General features: G+C 40.2%; 1 protein-coding gene across 18 annotated transcripts in view; it reads left to right on the top strand.

Moving 5' to 3' along the window:
- The window catches only part of caska (calcium/calmodulin-dependent serine protein kinase a), a 166,250-nt gene that overhangs the window by 106,652 nt on the left and 39,825 nt on the right, over positions 1–19,773 (top strand). For 13 of the 18 annotated variants that reach the window (XM_026144193.2, XM_026144190.2, XM_026144189.2 and 10 more), the window contains exons 6-12: positions 166–268; positions 4,623–4,798; positions 5,819–5,941; positions 10,373–10,456; positions 10,584–10,683; positions 11,087–11,104; positions 11,886–12,007. In XM_026144193.2, the coding sequence (XP_025999978.2) occupies positions 166–268; positions 4,623–4,798; positions 5,819–5,941; positions 10,373–10,456; positions 10,584–10,683; positions 11,087–11,104; positions 11,886–12,007 (726 nt within the window). The remainder of the gene's footprint in view (positions 1–165; positions 269–4,622; positions 4,799–5,818; positions 5,942–10,372; positions 10,457–10,583; positions 10,684–11,086; positions 11,105–11,885; positions 12,008–19,773) is intronic. The other 5 variants (XM_026144194.2, XM_026144191.2, XM_080290968.1 and 2 more) reach the window with 1 other exon arrangement.

Here is a 19,773-nt window from a genome sequence, read left to right as displayed (position 1 = left end):
AAACTTCCTACTCTGATCTTCCCACACTCTCAGTTATTTGTGTGTGGCCGTGGTGGGTGGTGGTTTGGGGTGTGTCTGGCTCGTTTAATGTCTGTTATTTATAGGAGAATTTCACTCTTTAATTTGCTAAAATCTCTGTTTCCTTCTCCATTCTCTCATTCTCAGCCTCACTGCGTGTTGCTGGCATCTAAAGAGAACTCGGCTCCAGTGAAGCTGGGCGGGTTCGGAGTGGCGATCCAGCTCGGAGAGTCAGGACTGGTGGCAGGAGGTACAGTAAACACCACAACACAGCGGGATTCTCCCTGCATGCCTTGTCACCATTTGTTTAGGGAGATTTTTATTTTTTCTGACTTGTGGGAAAAGTTCCACTAAGATGGGATCAAAGAGACAGAACACGTCTCTGCTCCATAATTGAACTTATTGTTGAAGACACCATTTAAACACTTGTGACATAAGGGACACAGGGTTTATGACTCTTGTGACATAAAGAAGAACTGAGAAAAACACATAGTTATGACGCATATCGATATAATTTAGAGTGACTTTCCCAGCATATTATATATAAATACTTTACTTGAAATTATAGAATATGATATTCATGATAACTGAGCGTGTACATTCATCAGTACATCATTAATAGGATCTGCCAAAAGCTTACTGGACATATTTTTTGCTTCCAATTTGGCTGACTGGAAACAATTACAAGCTGGAAACCATTTGAATTGTTTATTCATGGATTCCAGTTCATAAATGAACAACTTAAAACTACAACAGGCAGAAACCTGTCCTGAGCCCCAATGACCATTCACAGAGACAGTGCACTCCCCTGGGTGAAAGTCATGCCTTTAAGTCATTAAGCTACCACATCTCACTGGTAAAGAAGACTTTGGTTGGAGTGAAATAGTCAGTGAGCAAAAGTGAAATGACCAAGATGCTGTAGTATAAGATACAAGATATTTTAGCGCCTCCTTCATGTTCTTGAGCAGAGGATACTCTGGAGCGTTCTTTATATAAGGAAAGGCGATGTTGGCAAGTCAATTCTGTATTACTGTGTTACTCTTATGCATCGCTAATATGTGGATATTTTTTTAAATCTCAACAGCTGTTAAACCCACAGATGATTTGTAAAGATTATGGAGCTTCATTAGTTGTGTCCTGTGTGAAACACTTTGTAAGGTGGGTTTATCAGAGTGAATTAATGATTATAGTGATTATAACTCTTGGCAGCACGGTGCCACGGTGGTAGGGCTGCTCAATTAATCGAATTTTAATCACGATTACGATCTGGGCTTTCAACGATCATTAAAAATGACTGAGCCGATTATTAGCCCCTCCCTCATTTATCCGCGACACCTTAAAGGCCGGTCCGTGAAAATATTGTCGGGCATAAACCGCTCCGTGGCGCAAAAAAGGTTGGAGACCGCTGATTAAGAGGACCCGAGGGAAGCTCGGAAAGCTAAGCAGAAGTTATTTGGAGAGGAGAGTGACTGCTGTTGGTTGAAAAGACAGGTTAAAAAAACTTCAGTGGTGTTGCACACTATTTTATATTATTTTTTTAAAGTCATTGTAACCCTTTAAAGCCGTCAGAGCAGCACGCTCCGTTTTGTGTAACTATTTTTTAAATCCCTGTAGAACCTGAACGCGTAAGCTAGCGCAATAATTTGTTTTGCATATGAAACCAGAGGAGTTGTACTTACATCTGATGCCATCAGCTTGTCCTCGGTCACGGTTTCGTTCCACATATAGCTTTGCAAAAATTGCATAAAAAGCGCTTGCAGGAACAAAAACATAATATTCCAGAAACACGCTTTGCCGATCCATCAGCTGTTCGTAACACTTCCCACAGTGAAACAGACACTATCACATGTCCGCCATTTCCTGGCCGAAACCGGAAGTGATGTCATTTTCGCGGAAATTGTAGTTTTTTACTTGTAGGCCTTAAACCTATACTGGTCATGTTTGACTTTTCTGAATAGTTGCTGGGATGCTTAGAACTCAAATTGCACTGCTGGAAATAGTTTATTTTGATGCACATGCTGTTTTCTTTGCAAATTTGCATCATAGGATTGTTTTTTCGTTTTTCCTGCAGTATATAAAAATTGGTGTATCTCCAAAATAAAACTATGAAGACACTCAAAATAAATTTCCTGTTGTTGTAAACTATTTCTTGCAACTTTTTTGTATTTAAAGCTTTGAGGGATAAACCTCTTATATTTCTCCAAGTAGAAATATATGTACAAAATACAAAAAACGATTTTCAATTTTTTTGTAGTTTATTGCACTTTTTTTGCAATTAATGTAATTACTGTGGACTTAATGCATACATATTATTAAAATATGGGCTATAACAGTTGTATAGCAACTTGAAATGCTCCCACAAATGGCACTACAACATGTAAAAAAATAATATAAGCTCTGGCGGACTTGGTTCTATGGTAGGTCTTAAGGGTTAAATAAATATCGTCAAATAATCGAGATCTCAATTTCAGTGAAAATAATCGTGATTATCATTTTTGCCATAATCGAGCAGCCCTACACGGTGGTTAGCACTGTTGCCGCACAGCAAGAAGGTCCTGAGTTCAATTCCACCATCAGGCCGGGGTCTTTCTGTGTGGAGTTTGCATGTTCTCCCCGTGTTTGTGTGGGTTCCCTCCGGGTACTCCGGCTTCCTCCCACCGTCCAAAGACATGCAGCTTGTGGGGATAGGCTAATTGGATAATCCAAATTGCCACTAGGTGTGAATGTGCGAGTGAATGTGAGTGTGAATGGTTGTCTGTCTCTGTGTGTTAGCCCCTGCAACAGACTGGCGACCTGTCCAGGGTGTACCCTGCCTCTCGCCCTATGACAGCTGGGATAGGCTCCAGCGCCCCCCCGCGACCCTGAAGGAGAAGCGGAAGCGAATGGATGGATGGATAGTGATTATAACTCAATTTATATAGTTTTCTCCTCATTTTGGTGTTATTTAGAATTAATTTCACTTCAGAGATCCTAAATGCTTTAATAAAGGCGAGATTTAAAGTGTTTTCATCTTAATGATGTTAGTTAAAGCACAAAAATATGAGGGGACTGCAGAGTGGGTAATATTTGTTAATATAATAATGATATTTTTAAGTTGTAATGAATGAATTGAAATGAATGAATGCTAAATGAGTAATGGGGGAGCTAAATAGCTTGCAAAAGACAACACATTGAGAACACATGGATTTCCGTGGTGCATCTTTAGGAGATCATACTTTCAGCACATCGTGCTTTCAGGCAACCTGGGTAATTTCAGTCAGGAGCTGAAAGTCCTTTCCTTCACATCTTTTCTTGACTTTGTGATATTTTCCTCTAAATTTCAAGTTAAAGGCTTTTATGAAAAGAGATAGGATGCAATTGTTTGTTTGCTTAAAAGCAACCTCTCTTTTTAGGCTACCTCACCTGATCCAACCTGAAAGTGTACCCAGTCACAGCCCTAAAGCCTTAAAACACAGGAGGAGGTGCAGAATTCCACTTTCGGTCAAGAGCACTTAATACAGTTTAACACTCATGACACTGTGTTAAGATGGTATCAGTGTTTGTTCAATGATGCCAGAAACTGACAGCCGACTTGACTTTTAAATGGAGAGCTGTCACATGGAAATTTAATAATTTTTGCTTTTTAAGAATTCATCGTCAATCTGTACACACTACACTTAAGGTATCAACTTGGTGAAAACATTGTGTACCATACCTCAGCTAGAAAAAGAAAATCAAGTCTGAGTAAAGCTCAAACTTTCCATGTGTGGGAGTGCTCATGGCAGAGGGAGGCTTCCTTTGTCAGGAGGTATACTGGCAACTTCCTTTATAGACTGCTGATCACAACCACATCTTGCAGATTTGGAATCAGTGTGTTGGTGCTGTTGCTAATTCTGACCAGACATTGGTTTTTGTGCTGGTTATTTCAGTTATTTCTGAGTCAGTAGTAACTCCCATGCACAGTAACTGATGTCCCGTACAAATGAAGTACCCGTTTTATGGGTCAGATTTTGTTCAGCATCTGTCAAATGCAGATGTCTAAAAGACTCACAGTCTTAACAGTTGTAGAATTTCTTAAACCTTTTAAATTAATTCATTTTAAATTAAAAGTCTTTACTTGGAGAGAAATGCACTGCTCAGCTGGCCTGTTTGACTGTTGAAACCAAAGTAATTAAACAGTTTTGCAGCATTTAAATTGCTGCAACTAACTTGGGATAACATCATAATTTTAGTTTCACTCTAATAAAGGACAGATAAAGTAGTAGACAGTATCAGCTACTGAGAACTTGTAAGAAATGTAAGAACGCTGCACATTAGAAACTGTCTTAGTTTTAAACCTGGATGAAAACCGTGCGCTTCCTAGTTTGCATCAAAATAGGAAGTCACCCAAAGTAAAGTATCATTTCCTCTTTTCACTTGATTGTGAGACATTACTTTCTGGTAGTTGGTAATTAGGGAAAAACAAAGGAAATAAAACTTGAACTACTTCCTTTTCAATTTCAGCAAACATAAGAATCGAAATGACTGGGGAACCAACAAGGAAGTTTCGCTGTGCGTGTTTTATTGTCAAAATGTTATTATTTTGGAACTGTTACCTGACTTGCACGCTCTGTTTGTAACTCCAGGTCGCGTAGGAACTCCCCACTTTATGGCCCCAGAGGTGGTGAAGAGAGAGCCGTATGGTAAACCCGTGGACGTGTGGGGCTGTGGCGTTATCCTCTTCATCCTCCTCTCGGGGTGTCTCCCTTTTTATGGCACCAAGGAGCGTCTGTTTGAAGCCATCTGCAAGGGCAAATACAAGGTCAGGGTCTATTCAAAGTGCGGCCACAGTCTGAGCGCCGCTGTGTGTTCCTTATAAATCCTACAAAGACAAGAATCACCACATTAAGAGCAAACACTGTAGAGGTGGATTCATGCCTTATCTGGTAGATGTTTCAAAGTTCAGTCTCCTATTAAACTGCTCAAGAGCATTAATACTAACATTCATTACACATTCTCTTTAATAACAGCATTATTAATACTGGATGGAGCAGATGGCTGGGTCTGCTGAAGGTGTCTTCCTGTTAAAAGGGAGTTTTTCCTTCCCGCTATTGCCAAGTGATTGCTTCAATTTAATTCAGTTCAATTCAGTTGTATTTATACAGTGCCAAATCACAACAACATGGCCTCATGACCCTTTATATTGTCAGGTAGACCCTACAATAATACATACAGAGAATAACCCAACAATCATATGATGATTGCTTATAGGGCATCATCTGATTGTTGAACGTTTCTCTGTACTATTGTAGGGTCTTTACCTTACAAAATAAAGGCGACTGTTGCTGTAATTTGGCGCTATACAAATAAAATGGAATTAAATTATTTTTATGGAAACTAATCCTGTACCAAACACCCAACTTCTTTTAACCTGGAACTGTTGTCAAGTTGTGCATAATAATACAAATACCACTGAATATGATTTTGGCCTTTAACTTCTATCTGTTGGACTATTCACCTGTTTCTTAAAATGTTTTTTATGCCTGTGAAGCAACCTAAACCTTTATGAGATACTGGGCAATACAAATACAACTGAATTATATATATATATATAATTCAGTTGTGTGTGTGTGTGTGTGTGTGTGTGTGTGTGTATATATATATATATATATATTTATATATACTATCACACCCCACATAAATGGCCACTGGAGGGATTGCAGTATTTGGCTTCATTTATTATCCCCAGAGACTGCTGTATGTATAGCACAGGGACAAATGGACAATGCCAACATGACACTTATGATTTCATATTCCTGTTTTGGTATTTTTGTGTGTGTAGATGAATCCCCGCCAGTGGAATCACATCTCAGAGAGCGCTAAGGACTTGGTGAGGCGTATGCTGATGCTGGATCCCGCCGAGAGAATCACAGTCTACGAGGCTCTTAACCACCCCTGGCTCAAGGTACTGCAGGGCACTGAGAAACATCCCATGGTGGTTGGTGTTGTGAGATCTTAAAGTCTTTGTGTCAAATCTGATATAGTTTGACCATTATGCTGGGCTCCATTTTATCCCTTTGAGGAATAGTAAGCGTGCACTGACATGTATCCAAAGTTTTGACTTCTGTAAAACTTTTAGCCTTTTTTTGACACAAGTGGAATACTAATGCCACGTCGCCTGAAGTTGACACGCAATGATCAGTCAGCTATTCAAGCAGGAAAGCAATGACAGGAAGTGCCAGCTCAGTGGTGTTGGCGCTTGTCATGTGTTGTCAGAGGAAGCTTTTATTGTGTCTTCTTCTGTGGGCAGGGATGGAGGGGTACTTAAAAATGATTTCTTGACAATTCTGCCAAGGGACTTGGAATTCATCTGGAAGTGGTCTGACACATCAATCAAATCTCTGAGTTTTAAAGGACACCCCTACTTTCAGCGTTGCACTTTACTCCGTTATAGGTGTCCCTGATTTGCTAAAGTTTAGACACATCAGTGTTTGTCTGAGAGATCGAGCTGGAGCAGTGCAAGACTCTGTTTAGTGTTGATTGCGTTCCCCTTTTTAACAGAATGTCACACAAACCCACACAGTTGTGCAGTCCATGAAACCTAACCTGAATTCTTCTTTTTACCAAATTACATCAGAGGCAGAGAACCAAAAATGTGGCAAAACTCCCACTGCAGCTTTCTGACAGCCTGACGGCAACACAAACACTGTGAGGCAGCGCCATGTGGCTAATTAGCCAGAACCACGTTACTTAATAAGGTTCTGGCATAACGTTTTTGTTTGCAGCAGCCTGCCTGCAAGTGATGTTACTTTGTGTGATTTATTGTTCTCATCAGAACAGTACCTGATAAACATGCTACAGCGTTTGTTTAGCGCTAACAATAAGCCATGGGTCACTAAAAGTGTCAAATCCTGTTTAAGGAAAAAGAGACAGGCCTTTAAAGAGGGGGCTGTTACCGATTTTCAGACAGCCACCAAGGAAATGAAAATCGAGATCTTGAAAGCAAAACAGAGCTACAAAAACCTTCTTGAAAGCAAATTTGCTGCAAAAAATTTGGGGTCTGCCTGGACTTGTATGAAAACCATAGCAGGGTTTCAAAATCCCCAGAGCAGCAGTCAGGTCATTTTAGATGGTTTTAATTCAGACAGAGATTTTGCAAATGCTTTAAACATGTTTTATGCTCGTTTTAGTTCTTCTGATTTTAGCGAGGATATTTTGGAACTGAAACAGAAACTGAGAGATACTCAGCACTTTATCATTGAACTCAGCGATGTTAAAAAGGCCTTTCATACAGTCAATGTGAACAAGAGCCAGGGTCCTGATAATATTAGTGGCCGCCTAATTAAATCTTGTGCTGATGAACTCAGTCCTATATTTCAGGTTATTTTTAACAAATCCTTGCAAACACAACATGTGCCCTCTCTTTGGAAAGAAGCAGTCGTGGTTCCTGTCCCTAAATCTAGTCGTCCAAAAATTCTAAACGACTTCAGGCCTGTTGCCCTCACTTCAGTTGTCATGAAAGTCTTTGAAAAAATCATCAGAAATGTGATTATGAAAGAGACTGAAGGTCAGCTGGATCCAATGCAGTTTGCATACAGGCCCAACAGAGGAGTGGAGGACGCACTTTTGACTTTACTAAATCTAATTCTTAAACATGTAGAGAGTAAAGGGACTTTTGCAAGACTTCTTTTCATTGATTTTTCTTCGGCTTTTAATACAATACAGCCCCATATTTTAATTAAAAGACTTTTAGAACAGTTTGAAATCAGGAAAAACCTGGTGGGCTGGATTTTAGATTTTCTAACTGACAGGTCACAAAGAGTGAGAATAAATGGGGTTCTGTCTGACCCAGTGTTCTCCTCCACAGGTTCTCCTCAAGGCTGCGTCCTATCGCCCTTATTATTCACTCTCTATACAAACATGTGTCAGGGCAGACATGAAAACAGGGTCATTATTAAATATGCAGATGACTCTGTTATTGTCAGCTTACTGAAAGAGGGTGAAATTAACCACGGTCCAGTCATTGATGACTTTGTTCAGTGGTGTGAGGAGTCTTATCTCCAGCTGAACATATCTAAAACAAAAGACATGGTTGTTGATTTTAGGAAACAACAAAATGGGCACGGAGTCACTTTAATTAAAGGTCAGAAAATAGAGCAAGTACAATCATATAAATATCTTGGGACCATAATCAATGAAAAACTGAACTTTGATCAAAATTGCAAATCAGTTTGTAAAAAGGGTCACCAGCACCTTTATTGCCTTAGGAAACTTGTTCATTTCCACATTGACCAAAAAATTTTAACTTTGTTTTATCGTTCTTTTATTGAGTCTGTTTTATCCTTTTGTTTGGTGGCATGGTTTGGTCAGACCTCTGTCACAGAGAAAAACTCTCTAAATCAGATAGTGAGATGGTCCAGTCGTCTGATAGGTGAGCCACAGTCTTGTTTAGCCTCCCTGTACTCTAAGCAGGTACAGAGGATGGCTTTATCAATCCTTAAAAATGGTTCCCATCCTCTAAGGGGTGAATTTCAGCTTCTTCCCTCAGGACGGAGGTTTCTATTTCCAAGATGCAGGACAAAGCGTTATAAAAATAGCTTTGTCCCCGTTGCTGTCACTGAATTAAATAAGAACTGTTTTTGATTCGAAATATTAAAGTATGTGTCACAGTGAGTTTTATATATTTACTAGGTATGTGTGTTTTTAAAGGGATGTCAAATGCTGTCATTTTTCTGTAAAGCAAATTTACCTTGCCTTTAGGTATAAATAAAGTTACCTTACCTTACCTTACCTTGTTTACTTGTACCTTTAACCTGTTTCCACATATAATCTGGAATATAGATTTTAAAATGCACATAGGTTTTTACACCTGAAGAGTTCTTTTTGGAAGTTGCATCAGAAAACATCCAGCCACATTTTGCCACTTATACCCTCCAAAGTCTGTCGTAAGATGTTGAAGACATTTAATTACTCTCAGTTCAGCGATCTGCTCCTGCTGTGCATCTGCCATCACACGTAGAGTTTTCAAATCAAATCAAATCAAATCAAATCACTTTCATTGTCACATCACATGTGAGTGAAATTCTTGTGTGCGAGCTTCACAAGCAACAGAGTTGTGCAAAATACAATAATGTAAACAAGCAAAATACAAGAATGGCTACATCTGAAACTAATAAATATATGTACAATATATAATAGTATATGCATTTCTGGATGTGTATACTAAATATTTTTCTACGTGTGTGTGTGTGTGTGTGTGTGTGTGTGTGTGTGTGTGTGTGTGTGTGTGTGTGTGTGTGTGTGTGTGTACACATATTTTACAAATTAAATAGAGTAAACAATAAATAAAATATATAAAAATATACAGAGTTGAGACATGTGCAGAACAGTGGCATTACTGTACAGTATGGAGTGCATAATGTTAAAGTTCCAGTAGTGAAGCTGAGGTGTCTATGACGTGTTCAGCAGTCTGATGGCCTGATGGAAGAAGCTGTCTCTCAGTCTGCTGGTACGGGACCGGATGCTGCAGAACCTCCTTCCTGATGGAAGCAGTCTGAACAGTTTATGGCTGGGGTGACTGGAGTCCTTGATGATCCTCCCCGCTTTCCTCAGGCACCGCTTCCTGTAGATGTCAGTGAAACATAGAAAAGAAGAACAGAGTGCATATGTTAATAGAGCAGCAAGCATCATAACATATTGCAACATAGAAGTGATCGAAGCTGTAACAGGCCACATTGCTGCAACATGTGGCTTTCTTGAAAGCCTAAGGTTTGACTGCAACCACATTACTTTAATTCATGCTTTAGCCTTTAACTGAACTTTCTGTTGCAGTGCATTGTGGGTAATGTAAGTGCTAGTTTTGGGCGAGGAAATGTTTGGAATAAAGAGACTGTCCACCACGAGTCTGGGAAAATTTCAAGAGTACAAAATTAAATTATTGGACAATTTTTATTAGATTTGCAAGAGAACATGGACAAGCCTTCATCTTCCCAGGTGGATTCTTTATTTCCTCAGAGTATGAACACTGTACAGATTGTGTGATCTGTGGGTTAGCTGGTCTTGCTTTGATCCCAGTGGATTTTACTACCATTTATATCTGCATAACAGTTTGGGGGGTTTTGTTCCTTGTCCTCCAGGTACAGACAACATTTTAATTTCAGGTGTGAATGAATTATTTAGTCCATACATAATGCATGTCCTTTAACACACCCTTTTTCATTTGACCTTCTCTGACTGGTAAAAGCCCACTGCTTTCAAAGTGTAGTGTCCAATAAATGGTCCATGCTATAATGACAGTGCCAAACATGGCTCAGCAGAACTCAGTAGAATCATCCCAGTGTAAGAAGTCAGTTTAAGCTCGTGTAAGCAATTTTCCTCTCTGTGTTTTCTTTCTAAGGAGAGGGATCGGTATGCCTACAAAATCCACCTGCCGGAAACCGTGGAGCAGCTGAGAAAGTTCAACGCCAGGAGGAAGCTCAAGGTTTAATATTACACTATCATATTGTAATATTCAAGACTTCTGTTCATGATATCATCTCAGTGTGTATTGATGATATACGTAGCTGGGGCCACAGATGCACGTGCTCATGTTCCTGCTGTGGTTTCAGGGGGCCGTGCTAGCTGCAGTGTCCAGTCACAAGTTCAACTCCTTCTACGGAGATCCACCCGAGGAACTCCAAGACTTCTCCGATGATCCCACATCCTCAGGTAGACAAAGACACAGAAGTCAAACTCTTCTTTGTTGTCTTTTTGGCTAAATAATCACACGTTCTCCGTCTAATTTCCTTCCTCTTTTTTTCATGTTTGAGTTCTCCTTTCTCTGTAAGGCCCTGTGCAGGTTGTTACAAGAAAGTTTGTGCAACAAGCTCTTAAATATACACCAAAGACAAGAGCTGTAATCAGAGGATCTACTGAGTATCTCTTTATGAAGATTAAGTCTCATACAGATTCCAGCAACTGAAAACACAAATCATTTCCAGTTTATCAGTGTTAATCTCAGAGGCACTTGTGAAGCAACTGCTTCTGAATGTTTAAATGTTGATGGCAGCATATGCACAATGCCAATGTTTTCATTTTTTGTGTATTTTTCTTAATGCTTCCCACATGCTAGGACTGCTAGCAGCAGAACGTAGGTACCTGTTTGTTCTCTCTGTGCTGTGCTTTGTAGTAGTTTGTGTAGCCCTGTCACCATAACTGCCTTTGCTATTTGATATGTTGTTTCACATTTAACTGTTAAAAGCAAGTTTGTTGTGGCCATTTTATGCCACCTAAAATAAACGATTAGATGTTGTGTCCTGGAATGGTAGTGCCAGTCCTGCTGTTTATTCTGGCACGATCCCTGAAGTGTAGTTATTTTTATATTACAAACCCACACTTAAACACAGGAGCTGTTATAACAGTTTAGAGGTCATTGCCCGTGTATGAGGAGTGATCACAACCTTACCTGATATCAAATTAGTCTCTTTTTAAAAAATCTTCTTGTGCCCCTCCTCTAAGGCTTGTTCTGTCCCATTGCACATGTATGCATTGTGCGCTGTGTAGTAAATTCAACTTAAGTCTTGTAACTCTGATAAGTAGAAGAAACTAAATTAGATTCTGTTTTTGAAATAGATATTTTCTCTAAATGAGCTGTGCACCTGCCCACTACGATAATCTCACGCTGAGGGACGAGTTCACACAGACAGCCCTGATGATCTTAAAGTATAGATGTGCTAAATTTAAATCGGCCAAAGTTTTGGTGGCTGAGGAACTGAACTGTAGAACAGTATTGAAAAGAAATGGAGGTCATTATTGTGACAGACCTAATCGAAAGTGCAGCCAGGCTGAATAACTGAGAAACTGTTTTGGCGCTTGAGAGCTGTGCAGATTTGCTGAGTGACTGATGGACTTCTGACGTGCGTGCTTTGCAGGTGCTGTGTCTCAGGTGTTGGACAGTTTAGAGGAGATCCACGCTTTGACGGACTGCAGTGAAAAAGATTTAGATTTCCTCCACAGTGTTTTCCAGGACCAGCATCTACACACACTGCTCGATGTAAGTGTCACACAAGCAAATGAGCGATTGTCAACACTTCACTCTAACAGCTGGAACAGTGGGAGATAGTGTGTTTTATTTTTGTTGTTGTATTTTTCCATTAATAGTTTTTTTTTTTTAAAATATTATTTATAAAAAATGAAACTTTAATATCATTTTCTGGTATTTGGTTTACAGTTGACTGTGCGTCGTTAACTGTAAGGATGGGAGTTTTGTGCAGATCGCACAGTGATGTGTGAACTGCGTGAACTGAGCCTAAGCTAAAAATAGACATTGAGAACTAGCTCTGTTCCAGGTCATTGTCACTCAGATGATTATTCCAAAAGCATGCACAAATGTTAGATGTATAGCCAGATGTCCATTTTATTTCAGTTGCATCCCCTTATTTTAAAGAGTCCACTGTGGTTGCCTTTCATAGCCTACAAATCCAACGTTAGGCTGTTGCAGTGCACGGAAACTTCTGCACCCATTCTATCGCACATGAAGCTTGATCTAAAGATGTATTAATAACCCTGTAAATGTCAAAGGAGCTTGCAAAGAAAAGCGTCTGGACTTCTTTAAGTTGCTTGAAGACGTTTCACCTCTCATCCGAGAAGCTTCTTCAGTTCTAAGGTCAAATGGTGGAGAGTCCCAGATATAAACCTAGTGGGAGTTTCCCCCCACAGAGGGACAAAAGGACCCCCTGATGATCCTCTAATCGCCTGAGCCAAGGTGTGAAACTGGGTGTGGGTCCCAATCAGCCAGGGTTTTGGGTGAGCTCATTGTGAAACCTGGCCCCACCTTATCATGCGAATTCCTGAGGTCAGATGGCCCAGGATGTGAGTGGGCGTTCAGGCGTCTGGGGAGGGAACTCAAAACTGGATTATAGATGGCAGAGAGTTGGTGTCATAAACCAACCAATCCGTAAATCGCGGATGAGAGGTGAAACGTCTTCAAGCAACTTAAAGAAGTCCGGACGCTTTTCTTTGCAAGCTCCTTTGACTACGATGACCTGGATGACTGAGAACCTTCACAGACAACCCTGTAAATGTGTTTTTCGATACTTCAGTAAATATGTGGACCTGTTTTTGTTTTTCTTCTTTACTTGCATTGTACTTGCTGTAATTTTACTGGCTGGCAGAAATTCATTGTTCTATCCTTTCATCTCCACTTTAAACAGCTGTCAAGCAGAAACATTAGGGATTATTCCACTTAGTGCTTTTAAGGAATCTTAGGTTTACAAGAAATCCTTTAATACACTGCTCTAAAAAGAATTCAGGAACACTTTGAAAACACATCACATAGGGCTGCTCGATTATGGCAAAAATGATAATCACGATTATTTTCACTGAAATTGAGATCTCGATTATTTGACGATATTTATTTAACAATAACAATGTGTTGAATAATGGCTTTAAAGATTGTCAAAAAATAATACTGATGACAGTGCAAATGTTTGCAATATAAAAAATAAATTAAAAATGTAAACATCTATGTTTAGTGAACTTTGCAGTGTTGCTCTGTGGTGCAGCACGACACCGTAGCAAAGTTTACACACGTCTGACTCCACGAACCCATAATGTTTCCAACCACTGAAGGTTTTTTTTACCTCTCTTTTCAACCAACGGCAGTCACTCTCCTCTCCAAATAACTTCTGCTTAGCTTTCCGAGCTTCCCTCGGGTCCTCTTAATTGTTGTGACGCGTGTTCGAAATGCAGAGAGGTGCGCTCGATTTGCCACACGGAGCAGCGCGAGAGTAAAGCACGAGGGAGGTGCTAATAATCGGCTCAGTCATTTTTAATGATCATTGAAAGCCCAGATCGTAATTTAGATTAAAATTTGATTAATTGAGCAGCCCTAACATCACATGTAAAGTACAGTGTGTTAATACACAGAAACTGTTGATAAGCCCAGCTGCTCCTATGAAATCGTCACTTAATACTACAGCTCTGTTTTACTGTGAAACAATTTCCACAGCCTCTTCTTACAGGTGTTGTTAACAAAGACCTTTTTAAAAATATGTGTTTCTTACTGCTACATAATCATGTGTTATAAACTTTATTACCTCTTTATTCTGCTGCTCGTCTGTGAGTTTGGTTTGGACAGAGCAGCCACTCTTTCTGCAGCGAGGGGATTTGGAAGCAGCCTCACGCATGAATATTAAAGCCTTTTTCTGCTCATTTCCAGCTCTGCATTTTTTTTAACTTTGGCCTCTGATAGTGAAGTTTTGCATTATTCATAGTTCAATTTAATGTTTTAGGGTTGAACAGCAGGTGCGTGCAGCGTCTGTGGTCAGGGACAGTACTGTATTATAAAAGGGATAGGTCCTCTCTGTGATATCATACACAGGTTAGTGTAGAAAAAAAGTGTGTGAAATGGATCATTTAGAGCAGACAGAAGCCTGAGCTTTTGACGTACAGCCATAACTTGTACAGCTATGGCTTTCAAACTTTACATGTTTAATATAGGCATGAACTTTTGTAACAATAAATAAAAGACAGAAAATAAGGAAAAGCCTAACAGGTCCACTGTAAACATGCTTTGGGTTTTAGGAAAGCATTTAGTGCCCCCATTCCACTACTGTGATGTACCTCACAACCAGTGTTTTTGGAGGGGGCACAATGTCTTTGTGGAAATAACCCCTTAATAAGATTCAGTCATTGCTTGTGATATAAGGCATAAATAGCATCTTTCCACACACGGGGATGCTCTTTCCTCTGGAGGCATTATGAAAAGGTCATGTTGTTTTTTAAGATGTGTCCTTAACACAGCAGCAGCAGCAGCAGCAGCTCGCTTGGACTTGACAAATGGTCCGGTTGCTGCTTGTTTCCGTGACTCAGGGATGTTGACAGAAACATCTGAGTCGTAGGTGACAGCAGCAGACCGTGACCTACAACTGGTGCGCCACATTCAAACCGTATTGGGTCACAAAATCGCAGCACAGGAGCCAGACCACATTTAAGATTTAGTTGGACTCCGAGCACATCATTTTGCCTTTGAGGCAGCTGTGCTTTCTCTTCCTTTGATCCACTTTGTTTAGTCTGATTTCTGCGCTGTAGTTTGTTAAACTGAAAAAGCCGGTGTGAGCGGTGTTTTTATAGTAAATGAGGCACATCATTAAGTGAAAGATAATTACAATGAATATGAGCAAATGCCAGTTAATGTGCTCTGTGTTGAGATTTAGCTCAGCTACTTTAATACACATATTTCTGCATTTAAAACAAATTGGTTAAAATCAATGGGAGAATTTAACTTAGGATTTGACTCAAAGTAGGATTGATTGGTCAGCTCTCAGGACTGTTTTGGCCAATTATGTGTTTAGTTATTTTCGCTCTAAAGTACAAGTGTGGACAAATCTTTAGATACACTTCATCATTTAAAAGACAAACTCTTGTAACTAATGGTATCCCCTTAATATTTTTCCATATTTAGCATGGACACCAAAGATGGTACCCTTAATTTAATATCTTCCGGAGAACCATTGAACTTTTATGGGGATTTCCTTCCACTTTGGAGCTAAAAGAGGCCACCCAAACACATGAGATATCAGTGGAAAGCCCAGGATGTCCTCTATTTAGTACATCAGGACTTAGTAGGATAGCTCAAATAAGTCAAAAGATATAGACCAAAACCAAATGTCCACAGTGTGACATAAATGTATAGGCTGGTTCTCGGGAGAATATTTTGTAGGACCACCTTTTGCAGCAACTGCTCAAGCTGTCTCAGCTTTGAAGGCCAGCGTCTCCAAGCTCCAGTTTTCAGAGTAGGCATGGTGTTCTTTAATTTTTTCCTTCTGTAAACACAGAGCTCATCTGAAAGGTCAAAGGCTCCAGTTTCATCTCATCTGACAAAAGGACATCCTCCCAGAAGCTTTTGGGCTCATCAGCATGCATTTTGGTGCATTCCTGTTTTTGATGTTCATTAGTGTTCAAAATTAAACAGATGGTGTGATCAGAACACACTGGTTCGTTGGTTTTGGATGATTTCGTTGCTCTTGTTCAATCATCCAGACCATGCTTCTGATCAACCTGGTCTTGCATTTCCTCTTGAGTCCCAGGAGGTTGACCACAGTCTCATTAACCTTCTAATTTGCAATACTATTGTCAACTTTGGTCACAAGAACATGAAGCTGCTTGGAGATTGTCTTATGGCCTTTGTCTTTAACATTGCTATCTATAGAACTCCTCAACCAGCTCTCTCCTTTGCTTTCTCTCATCCATGTTCACTGTACACAATGATATCAAACTACAGTTGCATGTTTTTGCCTACAAATAGGCCGTACAGCAGCATTTGTTTTGATAATTGTACTCTATTACATCCCAAAGATAATACAGGTATATATTTGATAACTGCTTTTAACTGAACCATTTTTCAGGAGAAATGAAGCATTGTTTCAATGACAAATGACAAATTTGTCCACATCTTTGAATATACAGTTTCCAGTCAACAGTGCCAAGCCCTTTTACAAACACTCTGTGTTGTAAGCAGCTCAAATACAATAACATGAAACAGTCAAACATGCATCTCTCCTGTTCACCCACACTTTCACACCCCAGCCCTGCTCTGAGGAGGGGGAGTCAGGAAAGGACAGAGCATCACAGGCCAGCCTCGGTCATTGAAAATAAACAATGGCTGGTATTGTCAGGCCTCAGTGCCATTCACAGCAAGCGCACCCTTCATCACTGTATGCGCGGCTCAAAGTCGCCTGCACATCGAGGGAATACACAAAATCCTGAAGACTGTGAACGGATGGAGCCTCCTGGCTTACAAAACTCATGTCTGTGTGTTTGCGATCTATTGGCTGTGTTTTTGTGACACTACACTTTCTGTCTTTTGGGTGAGTTTGTTGTCTTCCGTTTTTTTTCCCTTCATCTGATGTGTTAGCACAAAGAGTTTTGTCAAGACATGCCTCAAGCTAATTCGAAGTCAACCCGACATCCCCCAGTGTGTGTTTCTGGTGTTTGACATGTATAATGAGGCATTTTAGTCGAGTGCATTTGTATTTGTATTTTTCTTTTTTCCTCGTGTATCCGAAACTCCTCAGGCTTTCGAGCTAATGGAGGCGAGGAAAAAGAAGTTACCCTCAAGGAACTGATGTCTGCATTTACTTGTCACTAATAAGAAATGAGGAAATCGCACTGTTTCTCATCATAAAATAAGAGCCGTCGCTTGTTTGTCGTGGCTGTTGCCACATGCACACGCCGTCACGAGATCATGATCGAATGTGTGCCTGTGTGTGACAGCTGTAACAGTGAAATCTGCATCTGCACATATCTTTGAGTGTCTCGTTGGTTGGTTTGTCTTTTGTTACCCTTAATTCAGACTTCGGTCTTTGCTACACTTTTATGTAAAACTCCATCAGAGGTCAGCTCACGATTGCTTAACACTCAACAAAACCAGAAAGATGTTGAAAGCATGAGGACATGAGCGCAGTAAATATGCGTAAATGCTCAGTGGCTGCGGACGGCGTGTGGCACAGCACGCACTCGTGGTGCCAACCGCCATTCAGGTTTCCTGAGGAGTGTGCTGTTTGTCTTTTGAGGAGTTTGTTCAAAAAGAATTGGATACAAATGCACTCTTGAGATGTGTGCGTGCAATCTGTGTAGGTTTCTTTTGGGGCTTTTTTTTTTCCTGGCGATGTCAGGTTGTCACAGCGGTACAGGCATTGGAACTCTACCTAATGTTGTAATCAGCATCTTCCTCCCCAGTATACTGCTATTGACTCGCAGTCCCTCCTCTCCTACGTCTCTCTTCCTTTGTCTGCCAGCCCTCATTCCAGTTTAGAGGACTGATGTCCATGTGTGGATGAACCATTAGAAACTTACAGGAATGTACCAGATGTGTCTTACAACTCATTCCTTGCGATAGCTGATGTTTTCTCGTTTCCCCCTACAGCTCTATAATGGAAAGAAGTCACTGTTCCCTTATCCAGAACTAAAATTAACACTGCATTCCAGATTTGTGTGTCATTACTGAGCCTCACCAACGCTACAAATAAAGGCTGTTCTTTATTAATATGTATGTGGAAACATTGTTACCCTGTGCATAAAAGTGCATATGTAAAATTGGATTTATGAATCATGCACACCAGCTTGTTGTGCCTACCCAGGCTTTTCTTAACCACCTGAACCAACAGGTTTGTGCATTCAGTCTACATACCATCTGCATATTTCCACACTTCTATTTCTCTATATAAAAAAAAAAAAAATTAACCTGGAGGTGAAGCAGAAACAGTGATGATAATGTTGTAAGAGAGAAGGCTGCACCGCTGAGACAGGAAGGCAGGAGAAAGTCAGACTGAAGAGACTGAAACAATTAAGTGGATGCCAGAAGAAGCACAGCTTTGTGTTCCCACTGGAGCCATGGCATTTGAAACCAAAAAATAAGGCAAGGCTCTGGTTGAAACAAAGCAGATCTCAATGTTGTTTCCCCTGAGAAATACTCACTGTGGCTCAAGTGAAAAAGCCAAAAGTTCGAGCTTCATGCTGCTCTAAGTGCTCCAATTCAGACTGGCTCTATATCATCATCTCAGGTGCAGAGCTCTGGCTGTAAACATGTAAGCCCCGCCCACCTGTTAAAATCTTTAGTCTACCTGGGATGGCCAATCAGAATCAAGCTTGCTTAAGGGAAGAGGAAGGGAGCTAAAATGGATCATTTCAGACAGAGGATGAACTGATGGGCTGCACTAACACCTGGAATTAGGTAAAAAAAAAGGATTATTTCAAGCTGTGAGTCATGCAAAGCTACTCTAGTAAAGGCCATGTTAAAATATGGAGTTGAAATGAGCATAATGGGCTCAATTTAAATACAATTAGAACACCAGCCAAAGAACACCTGCATGTCTTCCTGTAAATTATTCAGAGGGAAATTAGGATTGTCATTGTTTAAAAAATATTTTTTTTAGAAATATATATATATATATATATATATATATATATATATATATATATATAAATAAATATAAATATAAATATTTTGGGGCTTTTTTTGTGATCGTGAACCAGAAAATAAGAATCTGGGGCAGCCGAGTATTTAGTCGCACAACTTCAAACTTCAGTTTTGGGCATGTGTAGCACCACAGACGACTTCTGTTTGTGCATTTCACCCCCTCCACGAAGGCACGCTTTTCTTAAGACAGCTGCAGACACTTTTGATTCAAACTAGAAGCAAAGTGAATGTCTCAGTGCAGTGAAACAGCAGCTACATGTACTTGGTGTACAAAATGCAAAAAGATTTTTTAGGTTAATGTTTATCATTGTGCGCTGCATGATGTCGTCTGCTGTCGTGTTTGTAAGAGGGAGAACAGAGCAGCGTTGAGTCTAGGGCTGGTACAAACACAGTTTGTCTGTGACTCTGTGTCTGCCTCCGAGAGTGCTTTTCTTTGTACACATTATGCAGCCCGCTCATGCACTGCAGAGCAGGTTAAATGAAAACTACAAGTTGCTCCTCAAACATCACATTGTTGTTGCTTTGTATATGATTAGAGCTGCTTTCCACAGCTGTGGTTGTCTGTGTCTTTTGTTCCAAAAAGCCACCCTCTGCTTTGATTTGAGCTTCAGCTGCTGCTTTTGTTTGGACTGTGTCCAGGGCCACTTTTCTATCCAGACATGCAGTCTCGTTAATAAACATCGGCGATGCAGAGCAGTGCTGTTTATTAGTCACAGGATTTTTATAAGCTTGTGTCTGTTGTCTTTCAGTCAGAGTGATGAGGAAACAAGGTTGTGGCGGTTTTAGGACGGGGGGGGGCAAACTGTAAAAGTGGCATCAGCACTCAAGCTTACGCTTTT

The sequence above is a fragment of the Astatotilapia calliptera genome, chromosome 16 (assembly GCF_964374335.1).
Source record: "Astatotilapia calliptera chromosome 16, fAstCal68.1, whole genome shotgun sequence".
In the NCBI taxonomy this organism is placed as follows: domain Eukaryota; kingdom Metazoa; phylum Chordata; class Actinopteri; order Cichliformes; family Cichlidae; genus Astatotilapia; species Astatotilapia calliptera.
The sequence above is the reverse complement of the archived record's forward strand: the minus strand, read 5'-3'. Positions and strand labels throughout refer to the sequence as shown.